The 27,115-nt window shown below is 44.3% G+C and overlaps 1 protein-coding gene across 1 annotated transcript in view; it reads right to left on the reverse strand.

Annotated features, from left to right (window-relative positions):
• LOC129454079 (uncharacterized) overlaps window positions 1-22,620 on the reverse strand; it is a 38,066-nt gene extending 15,446 nt beyond the window's left edge. Inside the window, exons 1-2 of the mRNA XM_073861807.1 lie at window positions 22,329-22,620; window positions 4,274-4,318 (exon numbers count right to left, since the gene is read on the reverse strand). Of these exons, the coding sequence (XP_073717908.1) occupies window positions 4,274-4,318; window positions 22,329-22,617 (334 nt within the window). The 5' untranslated portion in view covers window positions 22,618-22,620. The remainder of the gene's footprint in view (window positions 1-4,273; window positions 4,319-22,328) is intronic.
• Between the last annotated feature and the right edge of the window lie 4,495 nt (window positions 22,621-27,115).

The raw sequence follows: 27,115 nt of genomic DNA on the forward strand, positions 1-27,115 counted from the left end.
AAACATTTTCAGAAGCTCCTGGACATATGACAGCATGCTGCGGCTGTGACACTGCTCGAGCTGCGTCATATGAGACCGCTTCAGCGTTGGCTTTACGATCGAGTCTCGAGGAGAGCGTGGCACACCGGCATACACCGTGTAAACACTACACCTGCATGTCATTTAAATTTTCCCCGTGGTAGACCCAGCATTTCTGATAGCAAGATATGCCTCTGAGGGGTCTCCTGGCATTCGGTAGCATACGATGCCCTAAGCACGGGTTGATCCGCCACGTATGACAGGCTTGCAGTCTCTGGGGTGTGCATAGCACCCCAACTGCCGCGAGCGGTGCGCTGTATATCTGGGACTTGTACGCTCTGCTATGGAGATGCGAGGGAAGGATGTATTAGTCGATACAGATAACATTGCGACTGTTGCGTTATTTACCGTTAAGGCATCTCGCTCGACATCTCCTCCTTTGGAGTCAGAAGCATCTGAGGTCCCTTCGTGCCATTTACATCCCGGGATCGCTCAATACAGGGGCAGTCGCGCTTTCCCGAGCTGCGCGCCCCGGCGAATGGCAACTCCACCCCCAGACGGTCCAGCTAATTTGGAAGAAGTTCGGTTGTGCGTAGATAGATCTGTTTGCGTCGCCGGACGATACCCACTGTCGCCTGTTTTATTCACTACCGAGGGCAGCCTCGGCGTGGATGCGTTGGCACACAGTTGGCCGCGGGGGTGCGTAAATACGCATTCCTTCCAGTGAGCTTTATTGCGCAGACACTGTGCAAAGTCAGGCAGGACGAGGAGAGCTTTTTATTAATCGTCCGTACTGGATGACCAAGAATTGTTTTTCATAGTTAATGCTCCTCGCGACAGCCCTCCCTGGCGGATTCCCCTGAGGAAGGACTTTCTTTCTCAAGGAAGGGGCACATTTGGCATTCGCGCCCCGACCTGTGGATCTCCATGTATGGTCGTTGAGCGCGCGCAAGGTTTAGGTGATTTATCGCAAGCGGTATCTAACACCATCAACGCGGTTCGAGCACCGTCCACAAGACGGGCTTACGCGCTTAATGAAACCTTTTCGTCACCTGGTGCTCTTCGCAATGCGAGGACCCCAGAGAATGCCCTTTAACATTATGCTTTTATATCATTAACATAGGTTAGATGGTAGGCTGTCCCTCCGCCATTAAAGTTGATATCGCCGCTATTTCTGCTCATCACTCTCTTATCTACGCAGATCAGTTGGCCAGCATGATTTAATAATTTCATTTTAAGAGGCGCTCGCAGGCTAAACCCCTCGCGCCCTCCCTTTTTCCTCCTGAGACTGAAGCCTTCAGGTCTCCTATTCTAGCCTTTGCAGTCTGCGAGTCTAAGTTTTTTATCAATGAAAACTCTGACCCTGCTTGCATTGGCCTCCATGAAGAGAGTAGGGGATGTACATGCATTCTCTGTTGACGATTCATGCTTTTAGTTTGGCCCTGCTTGTCACAGTGAAATCCGTGTCATGTTTTGTGTCTGTTCCGATTGTCGTCACCTGGACTCTTGTTAATTAATTACCTGCCTCATCACACCTGTGTATCGTTAGTCTGTTTGTATATATACCCCTGCCTGTTGTATGTGCACTTGCCGGATGATTGTCGCTGATGTCATGTTTGTTTCCAGTGTTCCAGTCATTGTTCTTACCTGCCCATGTTGTTCCTCGTGTTTCATTTCATGTTATTTATATTAAATGTTACCCTTTCGTGCGAACCCTGCGTTTGTGTCCTTACTCGTGTTCCCGATCGTGACAGAATCATCCGGCCAGTGAAGGACGCAGCGGGTTCAAGGAGGGAACACCCAGAACTCCAGACCGGGCTCGAGTTAGCCATCACCACGCCCAAATCATTCCCCTGGGTGGTTGCTGCGAAACATGAGCGGGGTTCTCGGGATCGTATAGGTTCCAGTGATTCCCCTGCTGGTTGAGTCGTCTGGGTCGGTTCCTGGGAGGTCCACCACTATGCTCGATTTGGGGCTCGAGAACGGACGCCACGGTCGATTTTTCCCCGGGGTGGTCGCCACCGTGGAGGAGCCCCTTTCCCCGGGATGGTGGGAGTCGACTCCCAGGACGACCAGATCCCCGTCGGTTCCCAGGAGGGTGGAGTCTTCAGAATCGGTACCTGGGATGGCCACTCCGGTTCTCCCGGCCATGCCCCGGCTTCCTGCCCTGCTGGTTTCGCCCTGGTTTCCACCGGCTCCGTCGTGGCCTCCAAGCCCTCCATCCCTCCCCTGGATCCACCCTACCAGACTTCCAGTTTGTTTTGTTTTGAGTGTCTGGTAGCCACTCATTAAGGGGAGGGTAATGTCACGGTGAAATCCGTGTCATGTTTTGTGTCTGTTCCGATTGTCGTCACCTGGACTCTTGTTAATTAATTACCTGCCTCATCACACCTGTGTATCGTTAGTCTGTTTGTATATATACCCCTGCCTGTTGTATGTGCACTTGCCGGATGATTGTCGCTGATGTCATGTTTGTTTCCAGTGTTCCAGTCATTGTTCTTACCTGCCCATGTTGTTCCTCGTGTTTCATTTCATGTTATTTATATTAAATGTTACCCTTTCCTGTGAACCCTGCGTTTGTGTCCTTACTCGTGTTCCCGATCGTGACACTGCTGTCTCGAGTGTAACATTGAGACCCCGACCAGGTTACGTGCCCAAAGTTCCCACCACTCCCTTCAGAGATAAGGTGGTGAGCTTGCAAGCGCTGCCCCCGGGGGACGCAGACCCAACCATGGCTTTGTTGTGCCCCGTACGCGCACTGCGACTCTACATGGTTTGCACGCAAAGCCTCAGGACCTCAGACCAGCTCTTTGTTTGTTATGGTGGCCAGCAGAAAGGGAAGCTGTCACTAAGCAGAGGATGTCTCATTGGATAGTTGATACTATCGCCCTGGCTTATAATTTTCAGGGTATTTCTTGCCCCTTTAATTTGAGAGCGCACTCCACACAGAGTGTTGCCTCATCTTGGGCTTTAGCTTGTGGTTCCTCGCTAACAGACATCTGTAGAGCTGCTGGTTGGGCGACACCTAATACGTTCATTAGATTTTACAATGTTCGTATCGAGCCTGTATCCTCTCGTGTTCTGTCCTCACCAGAGAGGGCACGGAGAGCAGGCTCGCAAGTCAGCTTGCAGCCTCCGACTGAGGCTCCAAATTGAGTTTTCAGTATGGAAGGCTAACAGAGCAAAAATGCGTAGTGGTTTGAATTGCTCTTCCTCCGCTGCCTTGGCAGTCTTTGTTGCGGAGCATTGGCTGTCAGCCTTTCACTAGCTGTATTCTTACGAACCTACGTGTTTGGCTTGGACTCCACATTGTGTCCCAACGGGTTCCTTTGTGAGTATTATTCCGTGCGGTTAATCCTACCAGCCCACGTTTCCCTTAGCAGAGCACTGCTTTGCTTACACAGCCACGGCTGTCATTTATACCTCAACTACGGTTGACTTTCGCCCGCCAATAGCCCTTAACGGGGCGGTGGCTTCCGCAGCGTTCCTATACCGCTCAGATAGGGCGCTTCCCAGTCGCTGGCACTACTGTGGGGTTAAAGGAACATCTAGTGCCCGGCCTTTCTGCCTTATCCTATTCTCCATTCCCCGAGGGGTTTGGAGGGGTTTTTTTTGCAGACACTGGAAGAGGTCAGCCCCTAGTGGCGTTTTGGTAGGGATTCCCAATTCGTCGGTCACGACGTGATGTCGTAGTGACCGACTGAAAGGGAACGTCTCGGTTACGGATGTAACCCTCGTTCCCTGAAGGAGGGAACGGAGACGTCACGTCCCGTCGCCACAGGTGCTGCCACCTGCTGTTAAGGCCGGTCACTTTCCGGCTTTCTCAGCGAATAGAAGCTGATTTCTATATTTGCACGTGCGGCTTATATATGCACCTGGCGGGGCGGCGCCAGCATTATGCAAATATCTCAATGCCAAGTTCATTGGCGTTTTAGTAGTATTCGAAGCAGATTGGTCTCTCTAAGCGAGTTCCCAATTCGTTGGTCACGACGTGACGTCTCCGTTCCCTCCTTCAGGGAACGAGGGTTACATCCGTAACCAAGACGATTCATTGATTTCATTTATTTCCTCTTCAACACTTTCTAAATCTAACTCCTTAGAACTATAGCAGTGCATTGGACTCCCAGTTGGGGTGGGAGAAGCCAGAATCTGGGGCTCAGCAGCCGCAGGTCCCGAACTGTGAGGCTCACGGACATTGCCTGATTGATTTGTTAGTCTGAAAGATTCTGTGATTGACAGGTGTACAAAATCTTACCTGAGTTCTGCTTGTTCTTAATGTTTCCATGAACTTTGGTTATTACTGCAAAACAAAAATCCTCCAATCAGTTAACACATTTACTTTATGAAGTATCATATAATAACTAGATGAGGTTAAAGTTTGTGAACAAACTTTATGTTGGCTTGAGAAAGCCTAGTCTGAGAGTAATAGATGGAGCTGCAGTTGGGGCAGTTAAGTTAGTTGGGTCAGATGGGTTAGTTGGGACAGAATTGGGCAGTTGGGGCAGAATGGGGCAGATGGGGCATTTGTGGCAGATGGGGCATTTAGGGTAATTGGGGCATTTGGGGCAGAATTGGATATTTGGGGCAGACGGGGCACTTGGGGCAGATGGGGCATGTAGGGCAGATGGGGCATTTAGGGCAGATGGGGCATTTAGGGCAGTTGGGGCAGAATGAGGCAGTTGGGGCATTTGAGGCAGTTGGGGCATTTGAGGCATTTAGGGCAGTTGGGGCATTTAGGGCAGTTGGGGCATTTAGGGCAGTTGGGGCAGAATGGGGCAGATGAGGCATTTAGGGCAGATGGGGCATTTGGGGCAGATTGGGCATTTGGGGCAGATGGGGCATTTAGGGCATTTGGGGCAGATGAGGCATTTGGGGCAGAATTGGGTAATTGGGGCAGATGGGGCATTTAGGGCAATTGGGGCATTTAGGGCAGTTGGGGCATTTAGGGCAGTTGGGGCAGAATGGGGCAGTTGGGGAAGATGAGGCATTTGGGGCAGAATTGGGTAGTTGGGGCAGACGGGGCATTTGGGGAAGATGCAGTATTTAGGGCAGTTGGGGCAGAATTGGGTGTTTGGGGCAGATGGGGCATTTAGGGTAGTTGGGGCATTTGGGGCAGAATTGGGTAGTTGGGGCAGACGGGGCATTTAGGGCAGAATGGGGCAGATGAGGCAGTTGGGGCAGAATGGGGCAGATGAGGCATTTGGGGCAGATGAGGCATTTGGAGCAGAATTGGCCAGTTGGGGCAAATGGGGCAGTTGGGGCAAAATGGGGCTGTTGGGGCAGATGAGGCATTTGGGGCAGAATGGGGCAGATGAGGCATTTAGGGCAGAATGGGCATTTGGGGCAGATTGGGCATTTGGGGCAGATGGGGCATTTAGGGCAGTTGGGGCAGAATGGGGCAGATGAGGCATTTGGGGCAGAATTGGGTAGTTGGGGCAGATGGGGCATTTAGGGCAGTTGGGGCATTTAGGGCAGTTGGGGCAGAATGGGGCAGTTGGGGCAGATGAGGCATTTGGGGCAGAATTGGGTAGTTGGGGCAGACGGGGCATTTGGGGCAGATGGGGTATTTAGGGCAGTTGGGGCAGAATTGGGTGTTTGGGGCAGATGGGGCATTTAGGGTAGTTGGGGCATTTGGGGCAGAATTTGGTAGTTGGGGCAGACGGGGCATTTAGGGCAGAATGGGGCAGATGAGGCATTTGGGGCAGAATGGGGCAGATGAGGCATTTGGGGCAGATGAGGCATTTGGAGCAGAATTGGCCAGTTGGGGTAAATGGGGCAGTTGGGGCAAAATGGGGCGGTTGGGGCATTTGAGGCATTTGGGGCAGAATGGGGCAGATGGGGCATTTAGGGCACTTGGGACATTTATGTGTGTGTTTGTGCGAGTATGATTGGGTGTGTAATATTGTGTTTGTGTGTGTAACATTGTGTTTGTGTGTGTAATTTTGTGGTTGTGTGTCTGTGTGTGTGTAGTTATATATGTGGTTGTGTGTCTGTGTGTGTGTGTGTGTGTGTGTGTGTGTGTGTGTGTGTGTGTGCATGTCTGTGTTTTTGTGACAGTTTGTTATATATAACTTTGTGTTTGTGTGTGTAATTGTGTGTCTGTGTGTAGTTGTGTGTCTGTGTGTGGTTGTGTGTCTGTGTGTGATTGTGTGTGTGTGTCCATGTCTGTGTTTTTGTGACAGTATGTTATATATAATTTTGTATTTGTGTGTGTAATTGTGTGTCTGTGTGTAGTTGTGTGTGGTTGTGTGTCTGTGTGTGTGTGTGTGTGTGTGTGTGTGTGTGTGTGTAGTTGTGTTTGTCTGTGCTATTGAGTGAGTTTTGTGAGACAGAGATAGACTGAGAGAGGTTGAGAGATGATGTAATGTATTTGTATGAATGAGAGTTGACAGAATTTGAAAATAAACACTCAGCCTAAACATTCTATGAATGTAAGTCTATGGGACTTTTTTGGGATGTTTGATCGGACGATTTAGGAGAACCGTAAGTCCGATCCCTTAGAAAAGATATAGCAACTCAAGTCAGATCAGACTGAAGGTCTGTGCAAAGTTTGGTGGCTGTAGCTTGAAAGCTCTAGGAGGAGTTAGAGTTAGAAATTTTAGTCTCAGAAGAAAAAGAATAACTAGATGAGGTTAAAGTTTGTGAACAAACTTTATGTTGGCTTGAGAAAGCCTAGTCTGAGAGTAATAGCTGGAGCTGCAGTTGGGGCAGTTAAGTTAGTTGGGGCAGATGTGTTAGTTGGGGCAGAATTGGGCAGTTGGGGCAGAATGGGGCATTTGTGGCAGATGGGGCATTTAGGGTAGTTGGGGCATTTGGGGCAGAATTGGATAATTGTGCCAGACGGGGCATTTAGGGCAGATGGGGCATTTAGGGCAGTTGGGGCATTTAGAGCAGTTGGGGCATTTAGGGCAGTTGGGGCAGAATGGGCAGATGAGGCAGTTGGGGCATTTGAGGCATTTAGGGCAGTTGGGGCATTTAGGGCAGTTGGGGCATTTAGAGCAGTTGGGGCATTTAGGGCAGTTGGTGCAGAATGGGGCAGATGAGGCAGTTGGGGCATTTGAGGCATTTAGGGCAGTTGGGGCATTTAGGGCAGTTTGGGCAGAATGGGGCAGATGAGGCATTTAGGGCAAATGGGGCATTTAGGGCAGATGGGGCATTTAGGGCAGTTGGGGCAGAATGGGGCAGATGAGGCAGTTGGGGCATTTGAGGCATTTAGGGCAGTTGGGGCATTTAGGGCAGTTTGGGCAAAATGGGGCAGATGAGGCATTTAGGGCAGATGGGGCATTTAGGGCAGATGGGGCATTTAGGGCAGTTGGGGCATTTAGGGCAGTTGGGGCAGAAAGGGGCAGTTGGGGCAGAATGGGGCATTTGGGGCAGAATTGGGTAGTTGGGGCAGACGGGGCATTTGGGGCAGATGGGGCATTTAGGGCAGTCGGGGCAGAATTGGGTGTTTGGGGCAGACGGGGCATTTAGGGTAGTTGGGGAATTTGGGGCAGAATTGGGTAGTTGGGGCATTTAGGGCAGTTGGGGCATTTAGGGCAGTTTGGGCAGAATGGGGCAGATGAGGCATTTGGGACAGAATGGGGCAGTTGGGGCAGATGAGGCATTTGGGGCATTTATGTGTGTGTGTGTGTGTGTGTGTGTGTGTGTGTGTGTAATATTGTGTTTCTGTGTGTGTGTTTGTGTGTGTGTGTAGTTGTGTGTGTAGTTGTGTGTGTAGTTGTGTGCGGTTGTGTGTGTGTGTGTGTGTGTGTGTGTGTGTGTGTGTGTGTGTGTGCGTGTGTGAGTCTGTGTTTTTGTGACAGTATGTTATATATAATTTTGTGTTTGTGTCTGTAATTGAGTGTCTGTGTGTAGTTGTGTGTCTATGTGTATTTGTGTGTGGTTGTGTGTCTGTGTGTGTGTGTGTGCATGTCTGGGTTTTTGTGACAGTATGTTATATATAATTTTGTGTTTGTGTGTGTAATTGTGTGTGTGTCTGTGTGTAGTTGTGTGTCTGTGTGTAGTTGTGTGTGATTGTGTGTCTGTGTGGTTGTGTGTGTATGTGTGTCTGTGTGTGTGTGTGTGTGTGTGTGTGTAGTTGAGTTTGTCTGTGCTATTGAGTGAGTTTTGTGAGACAGAGATAGACTGAGAGAGGTTGAGAGATGATGTAATGTATTTGTATGAATGAGAGTTGACAGTTAGAATTTGAAAATAAACACTCAGCCTAAACATTCTATGAATGTAAGTCTATGGGACTTTTTTGGGATGTTTGATCGGACGGTTTAGGAGAACCGTAAGTCCGATCCCTTAGAAAAGATATAGCAACTCAAGTCAGATCAGACCGAAGGTCTGTGCAAAGTTTGGTGGCTGTAGCTTGAAAGCTCTAGGAGGAGTTAGAGTTAGAAATTTTTAGGTCAGAAGAAAAAGAAGAATAAAAATAACTAGATGAGGTTAAAGTTTGTGAACAAACTTTATGTTGGCTTGAGAAAGCCTAGTCTGAGAGTAATAGCTGGAGCTGCAGTTGGGGCAGTTAAGTTAGTTGGGGCAGATGGGTTAGTTGGGGCAGAATTGGGCAGTTGGGGCAGAATGGGGCATTTGGGGCAGATGGGGCATTTAGGGTAGTTGGGGCATTTGGGGCAGAATTGGATAATTGGGGCAGATGGGGCATTTAGGGCAGTTGGGGCATTTAGAGCAGTTGGGGCATTTAGGGCAGTTGGGGCAGAATGGGGCAGATGAGGCAGTTGGGGCATTTGAGGCATTTAGGGCAGTTGGGGCATTTAGGGCAGAATGGGGCAGTTGGGGCATTTAGGGCAGATGGGGCATTTAGGGCAGATGGGGCATTTAGGGCAGATGGGGCATTTAGGGCAGATGGGGCATTTAGGGCAGTTGGGGCATTTAGGGCAGTTGGGGCAGTTGGGGCAGATGGGGCATTTAGGGCAGTTGGGGCATTTAGAGCAGTTGGGGCATTTAGGGCAGTTGGGGCAGAATGGGGCAGATGAGGCAGTTGGGGCATTTGAGGCATTTAGGGCAGTTGGGGCATTTAGGGCAGAATGGGGCAGTTGGGGCATTTAGGGCAGATGGGGCATTTAGGGCAGATGGGGCATTTAGGGCAGATGGGGCATTTAGGGCAGTTGGGGCATTTAGGGCAGATGGGGCAGTTGGGGCATTTGGGGCAGAATTGAGTAGTTGGGGCAGACGGGGCATTTGGGGCAGATGGGGTATTTAGGGCAGTTGGGGCATTTAGAGCAGTTGGGGCATTTAATGCAGTTGGGGCAGATGAGGCAGTTGGGGCATTTAGGGTAGTTGGGGCATTTGGGGCAGAATTGGGTAGTTGGGGCAGATGGGGCATTTGGGGTAGATCGGGCATTTAGGGCAGAATGGGGCAGATCAGGCATTTGGGGCAGAATGGGGCAGTTGGGGCAGATGAGGCATTTGGAGCAGAATTGGCCAATTGGGGCAAATGGGGCATTTGGGGCAAAATGGGGCGGTTGGGGCAGATGAGGCATTTGGGGCAGAATGGGGCATTTAGGGCAGTTGGGACATTTATGTGTGTGTTTGTGTGAGTATGATTGGGTGTGTAATACTGTGTTTGTGTGTGTAATTTTGTGGTTGTGTGTCTGTGTGTAGTTGTGTGTCTGTGTCTGTGTGTGTTTGTGTGTGTGTGTGTGTGTGTGTGTGTGTGTGTGTGTTTGAGTCTGTGTTTTTGTGACAGTATGTTATATATAATTTTGTGTTTGTGTGTGTAATGTTGTGTCTGTGTAGTTGTGTGTAGTTGTGTGTGGTTGTGTCTGTGTGCATGTCTGTGTTTTTGTGGCAGTATGTTATATATAACTTTGTGTTTGTGTGTGTAATTGTGTGTCTGTGTGTAGTTGTGTGTCTGTGTGTGGTTGTGTGTCTGTGTGTGATTGTGTGTGTGTGTGTGTGTGTGTGTGTGTGTGTGTGTGTGCATGTTTGTGTTTTTGTGACAGTGTGTTATATATAATTTTGTGTTTGTGTGTGTAATTGTGTGTCTGTGTGAAGTTGTGTGTGGTTGTGTGTCTGTGTGTGTGTGTGTGTGTGTGTCTGTGTGTGTGTGTGTGTGTGTGTGTGTGTGTGTGTGTGTGTGTGTGTGTTTGTGTGTGTGTGTGTGTGTGTGTGTGTGTGTGTGTAGTTTTGTTTGTCTGTGCTATTGAGTGAGTTTTGTGAGACAGAGATAGACTGAGAGAGGTTGAGAGATGATGTAATGTATTTGTATGAGTGAGAGTTGACAGTTAGAATTTGAAAATAAACACTCAGCCTAAACATTCTATGAATGTAAGTCTATGGGACTTTTTTGGGATGTTTGATCGGACGGTTTAGGAGAACCGTAAGTCCGATCCCTTAGAAAAGATATAGCACACCTCCTCAGATCAGACTGAAGGTCTGTGCAAAGTTTGGTGGCTGTAGCTTGAAAGCTCTAGGAGGAGTTAGAGTTAGAAATTTTTAGGTCAGAAGAAAAAGAATAATAATAATAAGTTTAAGTGCAACAACAGTATGTTGGCTTTCTCAAGCCAACATAATAATAATAACTAGATGAGGTTAAAGTTTGTGAACAAACTTTATGTTGGCTTGAGAAAGCCTAGTCTGAGAGTAATAGATGGAGCTGCAGTTGGGGCAGTTCAGTTAGTTGGGGCAGATGGGTTAGTTGGGTCAGAATTGGGCAGTTGGGGCAGATGGGGCATTTGTGGCAGATGGGGCATTTAGGGTAGTTGGGACATTTGGGGCAGAATTGGATAATTGGGGCAGACGGGGCACTTGGGGCAGATGGGGCATTTAGGGCAGATGGGGCATTTAGAGCAGTTGGGGCATTTAGGGCAGTTGGGGCATTTAGGGCAGTTGGGGCAGAATGGGGCAGATGAGGCAGTTGGGGTATTTGAGGCATTTAGGGCAGTTGGGGCATTTAGGGCAGTTTGGGCATTTAGGGCAGTTTGGTCAGAATGGGGCAGATGAGGCATTTAGGGCAAATGGGGCATTTAGGGCAGATGGGGCATTTGGGGCAGATGGGGCATTTAGGGCAGATGGGGCATTTAGGGCAGTTGGGGCAGAATGGGGCAGTTGGGGCAGATGAGGCATTTGGGGCAGAATTGGGTAGTTGGGGCAGACGGGGCATTTGGGGCACATGGGGCATTTAGGGCAATTGGGGCAGAATTGGGTGTTTGGGGCAGACGGGGCATTTGGAGCAGAATTGGCCAGTTGGGGCAAATGGGGCAAAATGGGGCGGTTGGGGCATTTGGGGCAGATGAGGCATTTGGGGTAGAATGGGGCAGATGGGGCATTTAGGGCAGTTGGGACATTTATGTGTGTGTTTTTGTGAGTATGATTGGGTGTGTAATATTGTGTTTGTGTGTGTAATTTTGTGGTTGTGTGTCTGTGTGTGTGTAGTTGTGTGTGGTTGTGGGTTGTGTGTGTGTGTGTGTGTGTGTGTGTGTGTGTGTGTGTGTGTGTGTGTGTGTGTGTGTGTGTGTGTGGGTGTGTAATATTGTGTTTGTGTGTGTAATTTTGTGGTTGTGTGTCTGTGTGTGTGTAGTTGTGTGTAGTTGTGTGTCTGTGTGTGGTTGTGTGTGTGCATGTCTGTGTTTTTGTGACAGTATGTTATATATAATTTTGTGTTTGTGTGTGTAATTGTGTGTCTGTGTGTAGTTGTGTGTCTGTGTATTTGTGTGTGGTTGTGTGTCTGTGTGGTTGTGTGTTTGTGTGTGTGTGTGTGTGTGTGTGTGTATGTATGTAGTTGTGTTTGTCTGTGCTATTGAGTGAGTTTTGTGAGACAGAGATAGACTGAGAGAGGTTGAGAGATGATGTAATGTATTTGTATGAATGAGAGTTGACAGTTAGAATTTGAAAATAAACACTCAGCCTAAACATTCTATGAATGTAAGTCTATGGGACTTTTTTGGGATGTTTGATCGGACGGTTTAGGAGAACCGTAGGTCCGATCCCTTAGAAAAGATATAGCAACTCAAGTCAGATCAGACTGAAGGTCTGTGCAAAGTTTGGTGGCTGTAGCTTAAAAGCTCTAGGAGGAGTTAGAGTTAGAAATTTTAGTCTCAGAAGAAAAAGAATAATAATAATAAGTTTAAGTGCAACAACAGTATGTTGGCTTTCTCAAGCCAACATAACTAGATGAGGTTAAAGTTTGTGAACAAACTTTATGTTGGCTTGAGAAAGCCTAGTCTGAGAGTAATAGATGGAGCTGCAGTTGGGGCAGTTAAGTTAGTTGGGGCAGATGGGTTAGTTGGGGCAGAATTGGGCAGTTGGGGCAGAAAGGGGCATTTGTGGCAGATGGGGGATTTAGGGTAGTTGGGGCATTTGGGGTAGAATTGGATAATTGGGGCAGACGGGGCACTTGGGGCAGATGGGGCATTTAGAGCAGTTGGGGCATTTAGAGCAGTTGGGGCAGAATGGGGCAGATGAGGCAGTTGAGGCATTTGAGGCATTTAGGGCAATTTGGGCAGAATGGGGCATTTAGGGCAGATGGGGCATTTAGGGCAGATGGGGCATTTAGGGCAGATGGGGCATTTAGGGCAGAATGGGGCAGATGAGGCAGTTGGGGCATTTGAGGCATTTAGGGCAGTTTGGGCAGAATAGGGCAGATGGGGCATTTAGGGCAGTTGGGGCATTTAGGGCAGTTGGGGCATTTGGGGCAGAATGGGGCATTTAGGGCAGATGGGGCATTTAGGGCAGTTGGGGCATTTAGGGCATTTAGGGCAGTTGGGGCATTTAGGGCAGAATGGGGCAGATGAGGCAGTTGGGGCATTTGAGGCATTTAGGGCAGTTTGGGCAGAATAGGGCAGATGGGGCATTTAGGGCAGATGGGGCATTTAGGGCAGATGGGGCATTTAGGGCAGTTGGGGCAGAATGGGGCATTTAGGGCAGATGGGGCATTTAGGGCAGTTGGGGCATTTAGGGCATTTAGGGCAGTTGGGGCATTTAGGGCAGAATGGGGCAGATGGGGTATTTAGGGCAGATGGGGGATTTAGGGCAGTTGGGGCAGATGGGGCATTTGGGCAGAATTGGGTAGTTGGGGCAGACGGGGCATTTGGGGCATTTAGGGCAGTTGGGGCAGAATTGGGTGTTTGGGGCAGATGGGGCATTTAGGGTAGTTGGGGCATTTGGGGCAGAATTGGGTAGTTGGGGCAGACGGGGCATTTGGGGCAGATGGGGCATTTAGGGCAGATGAGGCATTTGGAGCAGAATTGGCCAGTTGGGGCAAATGGGGCAAAATGGGGCGGTTAGGTTATTTGAGGCATTTGGGGCAGAATGGGGCAGATGGGGCATTTAGGGCAGTTGGGACATTTATGTGTGTGTTTGTGTGAGTATGATTGGGTGTGTAATATTGTGTTTGTGTGTGTAATTTTGTGGTTGTGTGTCTGTGTGTGTGTGTAGTTGTGTGTGTGTGTGTGTCTGTGTGTGTGTGTGTGTGTGTGTGTGTGTGTGTGTGTGTGTGTGCGTGTGTGAGTCTGTGTTTTTGTGGACGTATGTTATATATAATTTTGTGTTTGTGTGTGTAATTGTGTGTCTGTGTGTAGTTGTGTGTGGTTTTGTGTCTGTGTCTGTGTGTGATTGTGATTGTGTGTGTGTGTGTGTGTGTGCATGTCTGTGTTTTTGTGACAGTATGTTATATATAATTTTGTGTTTGTGTGTGTGTAATTGTGTGTCTGTGTGTAGTTGTGTGTCTGTGTGTGGTTGTGTGTCTGTGTGTGATTGTGTGTGTGTGTGTGTGTGTGTGTGTGTGTGTGTGTGTGTGTGTGTATGTATGTGTGCATGTCTGTTTTTGTGACAGTATGTTATATATATAATTTTGTGTTTGTGTGTGTAATTGTGTGTCTGTGTGTAGTTGTGTGTCTGTGTGTAGTTGTGTGTGATTGTGTGTCTGTGTGGTTGTGTGTGTGTGTGTGTGTAGTTTTGTTTGTCTGTGCTATTGAGTGAGTTTTGTGAGACAGAGATAGACTGAGAGAGGTTGAGAGATGATGTAATGTATTTGTATGAGTGAGAGTTGACAGTTAGAATTTGAAAATAAACACTCAGCCTAAACATTCTATGAATGTAAGTCTATGGGACTTTTTTGGGATGTTTGATCGGACGGTTTAGGAGAACCGTAAGTCCGATCCCTTAGAAAAGATATAGCACACCTCCTCAGATCAGACTGAAGGTCTGTGCAAAGTTTGGTGGCTGTAGCTTAAAAGCTCTAGGAGGAGTTAGAGTTAGAAATTTTGGTCTCAGAAGAAAAAGAATAATAATAATAATAATAAGTTTAAGTGCAACAACAGTATGTTGGCTTTCTCAAGCCAACATAACTAGATAGGTACATTTCCTGAAGAAAATGTGAGTGGTGCTTGCCGTGGCAAAATTCTGGGGACCATATATGATTATACTCCAAGCCAAAAGTAAAACGATCCAACTCCCATGTCTCTACGATGTTCTGATGCGGAGATATAAGGCTGTGTTTATCCGGTTGCTAGGGTACTGTATTTGGTTGCTAGGGAAAAAAATGCCATCCACTAGTGATTACCCTCCGAGTCACGAGTCAAACGGTCCTACCCCCGTGTCTCTACGATGTTCTGATGCGGAGATATAAGGCTTTGTTTACTCTGTTGCTAGGGTACTGTATTTGGTTGCTAGGGAAAAAATTGGCATCCACTAGTGATTACCCGCAGAGTCACGAGTCAAACGGTCCAACCCCCGTGTCTCTACGATGTTCTGATGCGGAGATATAAGGCTTTGTTTACTCTGTTGCTAGGGTACTGTATTTGGTTGCTAGGGAAAAAAATGGCATCCACTAGTGATTACCCTCCGAGTCACGAGTCAAACGGTCCAACCCCCGTGTCTCTACGATGTTCTGATGCGGAGATATAAGGCTTTGTTTACTCTGTTGCTAGGGTACTGTATTTGGTTGCTAGGGAAAAAATTGGCATCCACTAGTGATTACCCTCGAGTCATGAGTCAAACGGTCCAACCCCCGTGTCTCTACGATGTTCTGATGCGGAGATATAAGGCTTTGTTTACTCTGTTGCTAGGGTACTGTATTTGGTTGCTAGGGAAAAAAATGGCATCCACTAGTGATTACCCTCCGAGTCACGAGTCAAACGGTCCAACCCCCGTGTCTCTACGATGTTCTGATGCGGAGATATAAGGCTTTGTTTACTCTGTTGCTAGGGTACTGTATTTGGTTGCTAGGGAAAAAATTGGCATCCACTAGTGATTACCCTCCGAGTCATGAGTGAAACGGTCCAACCCCCGTGTCTCTACGATGTTCTGATGCGGAGATATAAGGCTTTGTTTATTCGGTTGCTAGGGTGCTCAAATTTGGTTGCTAGGGGCGTGGCTTGGGAGTGGCCAATGATGTGCCCAATTGTTACACCCCTTATCACAAGTAAAATGGTCCAACCCCCGTGTCTCTACGATGTTCTGATGACGAGATATAACTGTTTGAATTTTATGTTGCTAGGGTGCTCAAAAGTGGTTGCTAGGGGCGTGGCTTAGTAAGTCTTTAAGGATCCTGAGAGACTGATTGGATGCCTGAGTAAAATGAGCCCACCCCCATGTCTCTATGACACTGTGGTGCAAAGATATCCATCTGGGCATTTTATAATGGCAGTCTATGGGAGATGTTGCTAGGGTGCCCAAAATTGTTGCTAGGGGCGTGGCTTAATAGATCTGAGATGATCCTGAGAGACTGATTGGATGCCTGAGTAAAATGAGCCCACCCCCTTGTCCCTACGAAGCTGCAATGCGAAGATATCCCATCAGGAAAATTTGTATTCCCTTATATGGGCGTGTTCCTTGCCCCATTGACTTTTCATTAGGGCACTTTTGGGCGCCTCTTACACCCCAGGGGTACAGCTTACACCCCAATGTGATATATGTTCTTACAGAGTCTACCACCCTCTCCAAATGTTGTAACCTACATGTTTCTACAAAATCCTCGAGCGGAGCTATGACTCGTCAAAGTTGGGCTCAATGTTAAGTCAATGGGATTTTTCGGGTGGTTTTTCGCCCCCCTTTCGAAAAGCCTGCACCCGATCGCTTATAAAAGTCATAGCAGTCGTGTCCTTAATAAGCCCGTCGATTTGAGCCCTCTTTCATGGGTCTACGACAAACCGTGCGGGACGAGTTAGGTGCCGAAAAAACGTGCAGATGTAAGAATAAAATATAATAATAACTAGATAGGTACATTTCCTGAAGAAAATGTGAGTGGTGCTTGCCGTGGCAAAATTCTCGGGACAATATATGATTATACTCCAAGCCAAAAGTAAAACGATCCAACTCCCATGTCTCTACGATGTTCTGATGCGGAGATATAAGGCTGTGTTTATCCGGTTGCTAGGGTACTGTATTTGGTTGCTAGGGAAACAATTGCCATCCACTAGTGATTACCCTCCGAGTCACGAGTCAAATGGTCCAACCCCCATGTCTCTACGATGTTCTGATGCGGAGATATAAGGCTTTGTTTACTCTGTTGCTAGGGTAGTGTATTTGGTTGCTAGGGAAAAAATGGCATCCACTAGTGATTACCCGCAGAGTCACGAGTCAAATGGTCCAACCCCCGTGTCTCTACGATGTTCTGATGCGGAGATATAAGGCTGTGTTTATCCGGTTGCTAGGGTACTGTATTTGGTTGCTAGGGAAAAAATTGCCATCCACTAGTGATTACCCTCTGAGTCATGAGTCAAACGGTACAACACCCATGTCTCTACGATGTTATGATGCGGAGATATAAGGATTTGTTTACTCTGTTGCTAGGGAGCTGTATTTGGTTGCTAGGGGAAAAATGGCATCCACTAGTGATTTCCTTCCGAGTCACAAGTCAAACGGTCCAACCCCCGTGTCTCTACGATGTTCTGATGCGGAGATATAAGGCTTTGTTTACTCTGTTGCTAGGGAGCTGTATTTGGTTGCTAGGGAAAAAAATGGCATCCACTAGTGATTACCCTTCGAGTCATGAGTCAAACGGTCCAACCCCCGTGTCTTTACGATGTTCTGATGCGGAGATATAAGGCTTTGTTTACTCTGTTGCTAGGGTACTGTATTTGGTTGCTAGGGAAAAAAATGGCATCCACTAGTGATTACCCTCAGAGTCATGAGTCAAACGGTCCAACCCCCGTGTCTCTACGATGTTCTGATGCGGAGATATAAGGCTTTGTTTACTCTGTTGCTAGGGTACTGTATTTGGTTGCTAGGGAAAAAAATGGCATCCACTAGTGATTACCCTCCGAGTCATGAGTCAAACGGTCCAATCCCCTTGTCTCTACGATGTTCTGATGCGGAGATATAAGGCTTTGTTTACTCTGTTGCTAGGGTACTGTATTTGGTTGCTAGGGAAAAAAATGGCATCCACTAGTGATTACCCTCCGAGTCACAAGTCAAACGGTCCAACCCCCGTGTCTCTACGATGTTCTGATGCGGAGATATAAGGCTTTGTTTATTCGGTTGCTAGGGTGCTCAAATTTGGTTGCTAGGGGCGTGGCTTGGGAGTGGCCAATGATGTGCCCAATTGTTACACGCCAAGTCACAAGTAAAACGGTCCAACCCCTGTGTCTCTACGATGTTCTGATGCTGAGATATAACTGTTTGAATTTTATGTTGCTAGGGTGCTCAAAAGTGGTTGCTAGGGGCGTGGCTTAGTAAGTCTTTAAGGATCCTGAGAGACTGATTGGATGCCTGAGTAAAATGAGCCAACCCCCATGTCTCTATGACACTGTGGTGCAAAGATATCCATCTGGGCATTTTATAATGGCAGTCTATGGGAGATGTTGCTAGGGTGCCCAAAATTGTTGCTAGGGGCGTGGCTTAATAGATCTGAGATGATCCTGAGAGACTGATTGGATGCCCGAGTAAAATGAGCCCACCCCCTTGATTCTACGACACTGTAATTCGAAGATATCCCATCAGGAAAATTCTTATTCCCTTATATGGGCATGTTCCCTGACCCATTATAAGTCAATGGGGCACATTTGGGCGCCTCCTACACCCCAGGGGTACAACTTTCACCCCATTGTGATGTATGTTCTTACAGAGTCTACCACCCTCTTCAAATGTTGTAACCCACAAGTTTCTACCAAATCCTCGAGCTGAGCTATGACCCGTCAAAGTTGGGCGCAATGTTAAGTCAATGGGATTTTTCGGGTGGTTTTTCGCCCCCCTTTCGAAAATCCTGCACCCGATCCCTTATAAAAGTCATAGCACACCTCTCCTCAATAAACCGGTCATTTTGAACCATCTTACATGGGTCTATGACAAACCGTGCGGGACGAGTTACGCGCCGAAAAAAGTGTCCAGAATAAGAATAATAAGAATAAGTATGAGCAATAGTAATAGTGATGCCTTGCATAAATGCAAGCACCACTAATAATATCCCTGAGGAATAGTAATAGTGATGCCTTGCATAAATGCAAGCACCACTAATAAAAATAAGTTTAAGTGCAACAACAGTATGTTGGCTTTCTCAAGCCAACATAATAATAAAAAAAAAGTTTAAGTGCAACAACAGTATGTTGGCTTTCTCAAGCCAACATAATAAACTGTAAATAAACACTGTGTATATATTTTCTTTATTGTTTTTACAGTAGTGAATGCTGATATAATATAAACTGAATTATTATTTCAGAAGTGTTGAGTTACTCACCAACTACATCAACACTGAATATTCTTTGTGTGATTTTTCCATCAGCTTTGACCAGTTTTAGTGTATAAACTCCTTCATCTGTCTGTCTGATATCTAAGATGGTGAGATCTCCAGTCTCAGGGTTCAACTCCAGTCTGTCTCTGAATCTCTCATCATCTGTATATGAAGTCTTGCTGTTGTCTCCATTCATTCCAGTTATTAGAATGGATTTATCTTTTGAAGTCCACTCCACCTCATCACCTTCCTCGATTTTAACTTTAGTGCGTAGAAGAACGGATTCTCCCTTTATAGCTCGCACTGTTGAATGAAAACATACATTCACACATAACAGCAGGAAATAAACACAATAACACTTAACAATTCAGATGTCACAAACTTTTTATTTGACCAACAATGTGGATTGCTAAATTAATGTTAGTCTGTTAGGTAAAAAATGTCTAAGTGTTTTAAAATGCAATTGTTTGTTCATTTCATATACATTCACTCACCAGAGTAAGCAACATTGAATTTTTTGTATTTGTTCCCACTGCTGTTCTTGATCTGAACTTTATAAACTCCAGTGTGTTCAGTTCTGAAGTTTCTGATGGTGAGATCTCCGGTCTGATGGTTTACCTCCAGTTTGTCTGTGAATCTCTCATCAATATAGTCATATAATGTAGATTCATTACTGCCTCCCGTGTATTGAGCTATACGCATGTCTCCAAACGTCCACAGAATTTCATCATCTTTATGTATTTTAGTAACACCAGTGTCTAAAGCGACAGATTCTCCCACCTTTCCTGTTCTGATCGTCTCTTTATTTATAACAGCAGCACATAGATGAGAAAAACACAGAAGATCAACATCACATCAGAACAAGTCAAAGTGAAGGAGGATATTGGAGTTTATATTTATTTCATTCAGATCATTTTACCCATCAGTTTAAATACAAAGACAACACAGAAAGAAACTTTCTATTAAAGGGACAGTTCACCCAAAAATTAAAATTATGGTGGTTCCAAACTCGTATGAAGATGAACTCCTCAGTTTATCTTGAGAACACAGTTTAAGATGTTTTAACGTTAGATTTAGTCCAAGAGCTTGTTGACCTATCATTGAGGATCTATGTATGGTATACTGTCCATGTCCAGAAAGTTAATAAAAACATCATCAAGGTGGTCCATGTGACATCGGTGGGTCGGTTGGAGTGTGTTGAAGTATCGAAAATACATTTTGGTCCAAAAATAACAAAAATTACGACTTTATTCAGTATTGTCTTCACTTCCATGTCTGTTGTGAAGCATATGCGAGACTAAAGTCACTTGACTGCAGTGACGCAGATGATCCTCAGACATTTTTGCAATGTTTTTTTTCAAACTTACTCCCTCAGATTGTATGCGAAGCCCGGGCGCACAAAAACAAAAAATAACAGCTGGGGTGCACCAGATAACACGTCAGCCGTGTCATAGAAAAGACAATGCTGAATAAAGTCGTATTTTTTGTTATTTTTGGACAAAAATTTATTTTCAATGCTTCAACACATTCTAACTGACCCACTGATGTCACATAGACTACTTTGATGATGTTTTTATTACCTTTCTGCACATGGACAGTATACCGTACATAGATTTTCAATGAAGGGTCAGAAAGCTCTCGGACTGAATATAAAACATCTTAAACTGTGTTCTGAAGATGAGTGGAGCTCTTACGAGTTTGGAACGACATGAGGGTGAGTCATTAATGACATTACTTTAATTTTTGGTTGAACTATCCCTTTAAGTCAGTCTCAAGTCTCAGTTCATTGACTGTAACAGTAATGGCTTATTTTCATGAAATGTTGAGTTTAGGGTTAGGTTAAAGCACATAGAAAGGCTAATGTAGCCACCACATGACAAACATGCAGTTCTCTGAGTCCACATATATAGAGACAAATACTTTTTGCACAAAAACATTATCATTTTGTAGGTCAGCTGTCAAATCTATCTTTAAAATGATTCTTTAAAATCAATCAAACTGAATTCATATTGATTTCCGAGTCAGAGAGATTTACAAGTAGCTGATAATCTTACCTGACTTCTGCTGGTTCAGAAAGTTTCCCTTTCTGGCTGTTAAAAACAAAAATCACCCAATCAGTTCACACAGTTACTTTATGAATAAGGTTTATATTTATCCAACGTGATCTCATGAGAATACGTGTGTATTTTTACGCTTCAGTGTGGTTGTACAATACGTACATTTACTTACGTTTAAAACACACTGAAACGTACAATATCAACGTTTTGACAGGACTAATACGTAAATTATTTACGTATTTACAGCTTTACAAACGTACAAATTTGTACGTAAGTTATTCCTATTCATAAATATTAAAATCACCGGCATTGCCGTTTCTCATAACAATGTTTTTAGTCATATTTTATGACTTATTTAGGACAGTTTACCCGTTTACCTAATGAAATGATTATGATATTCAGAGAATTTCACAATATTTAACATTTTAAAACTTTAAAATTAATAGCATTTCTGTATTTATATTTATTTTGTTTGCCATGACACACAAAAACGCGTTTTCTCCTCCTGTCTTCAATGCAATACGTTATTATTACTACTAAGCAATAATTACAACATAAATTCACAAAAGATGTTACTTTTATTCATTTGCTGTCATCCCCATCTTTAAAATGCATATGATTGCGAGGTACAGATCCAAATTCAACCCTTTATCCAGCGATTTTGATCCGAGTTCTCATCAGCAACCGTAAAGTCAGATCGCGCGTTCGTTATTGTGAATTCAAATATCCAGACTCAAGAAGCTTTACGACACATTGCTTTACGGCAGTGATATCAAAAGCTCATTGGCTCTTTGAGTGCCACGTGACATATTTGCGTCATTTCCATTTCCGTTGGTGTACGTTTGAAATGAAAAAAGCGCGCCGTGACAGAGGGAAGCCGGATCTTCGCTGATCAAACTCTTGGATTAATAACTTTAATACTTCTCTTTACTTTACTTCATATACTCCAGAGAGAACCTTGGCTGCAGCACATCGTCATTTTAACTACTTTTGGTACTGATTTTAATATTCGCAATAAATAAGTTGTTGTGATTACACTCTGTCTGTTATGATTTTTTAAACAGTAACGTTAAATGATTTTAATAAACTGTTTTGCGTAGGACTGTACCACCTTAAATTATCTTTGAATGCTATATTGTTACTAATATGTTCCTAAACATTATCTGTCCGTTACGTTGCATAATTTAAAAAGAATACATTACGTATTTAAACATTTTGTATAAAAAGATTTTGGGTTTAGGGTAAGGTTTGGGGTAGGTGGTAACATATCGCTAAAATGGTTAAAAAGAAATTATACAGCAATCTTTATGGAATGAAATATACGTAAATGTTTTACGTTTTTTAGCTGTCAAAACGTAATAATGCTACATTTAAATGTTGTAAATACGTCTATATTGTACGTTTTAGCATCTTTTAAACATACAAAAAATATGTTTTTGGTTGTTTAAAGTTACGTGTAAATACTACGTATTAACAGTGAGACCAGGCTGATTTATCACATGATATTCCATATTAAGAAATGTAAAAAGACCACAAATATGTTATTTGTATTCAATATAAAGGAAAATCAACAAACAATTTATGCAACTTAATGCTGAAAAAGTGAATGTTTATATCAGAAGTGTTGAGTTACTCACCAGTGACTTCAACATTAAATATTCTGTATGTGATTTTTTCATCAGATTTGGTCAGCTTAAGTGTATAAACTCCTTCATCTGTCTGTCTGATATCTGTGATGGTGAGATCTCCAGTCTGAGCGTTCATCTTCAGTCTGTCTCTGAATCTCTCATCATCTGTATATGAAGTCTTGCTGTCGTCTCCATTCATTCCAGTTAAAAGAGAGGTTTTATCTTCTGAGGTCCACTCCACCGCATCACCTTTATTTATTTTAACTTTAGTAGGTAGAGTAACAGATCCTCCCTTCATAGCTTGCACTGTTTCAGTCAGAAAACACACATGAACACAAACAGAAAACGTCATTCAGGAATATTTGATTTTGATTGGCCAGTTGTGATATTATCAGATACCAACCACTTAAAATTAATACCACACCCTCATCTCGGTACTGTGAGTGATCTTGACCGGTTCAGTTAAATACAAACAAATATATATATATATATATATTAATAATGCACATTTTATTGATAAGTTTTGTTTGAAAGCATCTTGGCTGTCAGGAAATGTTTTTTTCTTCAATAGCAGCTGCATTTCTTCAATCTAAGTGAAAGTCATCTACTCACCAGAGAAAGCAACATTAAATTTTCTCTCTTTTGTCCCGCTCCTCCTCTTGATCTGTACTTTATATTCTCCAGTGTTTTCAGGCCTGATGTTTTTAATGGTGAGATCTCCGGTCTGATTGTTCATCTCCAGTCCGTCTTTAAATATCTCATCAGTTTTATATAATGTAGGTTTATCAGTGCCTCCAGTATATTTAGCTATAGTCATATCTCCAAACATCCACAGTATCTCATCATCTTTCTGGATTTCAGCAACACAAGTGTCTAAAGTCACAGATTCCCCCACCTTTCCTTTTCTGACCCTCGCTTAATTTTTAACAGCAGCACATAGATGAGAAAAACACAACAGATCAACATCTGTCAGTTCAAGTCAATGTACTAGAGAACAACACAGATTATATTACAACATAAAGATTATTCAGAAGAATTTACTCATCAGTTTAAATACAAATACAAGATCTTAGTTTACTGAAAACATAAATCCACATCAGGAATTATACGTCATTCTCTTTTATTTACAAAAAAATTAAAATAGCAAATCATATCTAAAAAAGCAAATAAATGCATGCATTTATGGAGAAGAATTATTGGATATATTTGAGTAATACCAGTAAATCACATGTTTTACCAGCCTGATCTTACAGGAATATGTAAGTATTTTATAATTCTTATAGGTTCGAACAAAGTAAATAACAAAAAAGTATGATTATAAAAAGAATGTGAAGCACATCCCATAACCCCACCCCTAATCACCCCTAATCGCCCTGCCACCAAATAAAATATGTGAGATTGCCATTAGATTGTGTTGGATTAAGGAACATTCATTATTGTTAAATAGTTTTGAGCTACTAACCTTTGAGATAAACATTGAATTTAGAGTTTGATGTTCTTTTGCTTCTGGTGATCTTAACTTCATAAAGTCCAGCATGTTCAGCTTTGAATTTAGTGATGGTAAGAGATCCAGTCTCACGGTCCAGTTTCAGTACGCCTCTGAATCTCGCTTCAAGAACTTTATCATCTATAGTGATCTTTTTTTTTTCTTTTTTGAGCTCCTCATCTTCATACGTCCACTCTACTTCAGTATCTTTCTGTAGTTCAATATAAGTGTGTAAAGTGACAGATTCTCCTTCCACTACTGGCAATGACTTAACTTCATCTATCAAAGCAATACATTTAAGAGAGAAACACACATAGAAATATAATAATAATAATAATACATTTTATTTATAAAGTGTTATTCATAAAGAATCTCAAAGTGCTACAGAAACTATATTAAACTAATTAAAATCAGAAACAATAAAACAAATAAAACAGGTCCTGAGGACAAGTTAAAAAAGCCCAAAAACTGTTTTAAGTTCTTAAAAGTGTACTTTTTTTTAAAAATGTCCACCGACTGAGGTTTTCGCAGATGTTCAGGGAGGGAGTTCCAGATGCGAGGGGTGGCCGAGCCGAATGCTCAGTCTCCCATGGTGCACAGTCTTGAGCGTGGCTGATGAAGGAGGTTTGTGCTTTGGGACCGAAGGTTACAAGTGGAGGAGTGAGGGGTAAGGAGGTCTTTGAGGTATTGCAGAGCATTGTTATAGATGCAGAGATGGGTGATGAGGGCAATCTTATTTTGAATTCTTGAGGTTATGGGGAGAAAGTGAAGGTTTTAAAGAATGGGAGTGATGTGTTTGTATTTGCAGGTTTGCATAAGAGTTCGGGCAGCACAATTCTGAATGAATTGAAGTTTTTGAAGGTGTTTATTTGGTATACCAATAAGCAGACTGTTACAATAGTCCAGCCTGGATGAAATTAAGGCGTGGACAAATTTTTCTCCAGGGGCAGAGTTTTGAAATGATTTTGATATGATAAAAGCAAGTTTTTTATAGATGTTTGATGTGATTTGCAAATGTCAGTTGTGGGTCCGGCTTCACACCGAGGTTGGTAACAGTAGTTGATGGGGGATTTCTTGACCAGAGGAAGAGAGTGGTAATGGGTGATGACTGGACCTGATAAGAAGTGGCGATTTTGTATAGCTTCAGTTTTAGAGCTGTTCAACTGGAGGAAAATATGGCTCATCCATTCCATAATCTCCTCAAGGCAGTTAGCGAGGGCGAGAGATGATGGAGCAGGGGGAGCAGAAGATGATGAGTGAGCAGATAGTGATGAAACCTGAGGTATAGCATAGGTTTGAGTCAGTTTGCAGGTACAACTGAGTGTCATCAGCATAACAATGAAAGGAGATGCCGTGCCGGCTGATGACATAACCCAGTGGCAACATGTATATAATGAAAAGCAGGGGTCCTAGGATAGATCCTTGGGGGACACCACAAGTGACAGGGGCTGTACAGGACCTGGCAGATCCCAGGTGGCCATACTCTGTCCTGTCAGTGAGGTATGAGGTGAGCCAGTACAGTGTGGAGTGACGGAGACCCATGTCAGTATGAAGATGGCTTAGGAAGATATGGTGGTCTAGAGCATCAAAGGCCACTGAAATGTCAAGGAGTATAAGCAGAGAGGGGGATCCAGGAATCTGAAGAAATGAGAAGGTCATTGGTTACCTCAACAGTGCTGTCTCTGAGCTATGGGCAGTACAAAAACTAGATTGGGAAGCTTCAAACAGTGAATGGCGTTGTAGATGTTCCTGTTACTGAGCAGCAACAGCTTTTCAAGGACAAAAATGGAAGATGGGAAATGGGCCGATAGTTTGAAAGGCATTCTGGGTTGAGGTTGGGTTTCTTCAAGAGAGGTTTGATAACATGACCAGAGTTTAGTGAATTGTTTATTATTTGTGCGATGAGAGGACTAATGGCCAGGGGAAGGGGTCAAGGTGGAAGGCTTCATCTTTTTGATGATACCCTCGACTTCGATCTGTGAGACTCTAGTGCTAAAAAGAGGAGGTTGTTAGCTGGCAGATGGCAAAGATGGAGCTAGGGAACCGAAGAGCTGAGACAGATGGAGTCGATCTTATCTTTCAAAAATACAAGAAACCTATTGCAAAGTTTTGGTTCGGTATGGTGTTGGTTTTTGGGATTTAGGAGATGATGTATGGTGGAAAAAAGCTGTTTAGAATTTCCTTTTGTTTAAGGGCCGCTGCATAGGTCTGCTGGTGTTGTTTGTAGGCCAGCTTGTTTACCTTCAGACAAGATGATTTGACATGCGTCTCAATGGCACGTCCACCAGCCTTCATCTTGCACAGTATTTCCGTGAACCTTTATCCTCTTCATGAGTTTCCAGCTTTAAGCTGCGTTAAGGTAGCAGGTCCGCTCGCTGGAGTAAGCATCAACATTGGCTCTGGAAAGACAGGGCGGATCCATCAGCTGCATATGAACCGGGCAGGGGGAGAAAATCCTGGACGCGATTCAGCAAAGGAGGAGGCTCTCAGGTAAGCTTTAAGTCGAGCTATCATACCGGCACATTTTCTATGTCTTATAGAACGCTTTCTCAAAGGTGATGGATACAATAGCCATTGTTGGTGTTTGAAGCCGTAACATCCGTAGGATCCATTTGAGTGAGACTTTTGGTCACTGTCCCTCCGAGTAGAAACTGTAGGCATTCGGTGCAGGTGATCGGGGATATGTTAGTTGGTTGAACAAAGGACGATCAGGTGGCAACAGGGTCTCTGACCAAGCCCCATGGTTGAATAGGGTTTGGCGATCATATGCCACCAGATCAGATACAAAAAATAATAGGAGCAAAACAACAAAGAAGCGACGCAGCGGGCTTGCCAGGACGGGCGCCATCATCAAAGCATGCTATAAATCAAAGCATGCTATAAACATAACTATAAGTTCTCACCAACTGTTCAAATCAATAAACATATGTCAAAGTTAAAATTAACTCAACAATACTTGTTTTATGTTTATTTATAGATATTTAACCAAAATACTTTTCCACAAGTGCATACACAAAGTCCTTGGCAATTCATAAAATATACATGTTGACGTGTTGTGTCCTTGTAGAGGTAAGTACCAGATGTAGGCAATACAAGATTCCTGCAGGCTCTGACGATAGGTTGATGTCTTTTAAAGCGAAACCATAGGTTTGTGCAAGAAACTAAACCTGATTTACAACATTTCAACAGGTAACAAAAACTGTCACCTAAATCACTGTAGTACCTTAAAAGCTCTCACTGTAGTACCTTAAATAGACTAAAAGATAACTAAAATCAGTACTAAACATCAACAGGCATGTTTAACAGATCC

Source organism: Misgurnus anguillicaudatus, chromosome 23 (genome assembly GCF_027580225.2).
Source record: "Misgurnus anguillicaudatus chromosome 23, ASM2758022v2, whole genome shotgun sequence".
In the NCBI taxonomy this organism is placed as follows: Eukaryota; Metazoa; Chordata; class Actinopteri; order Cypriniformes; family Cobitidae; genus Misgurnus; species Misgurnus anguillicaudatus.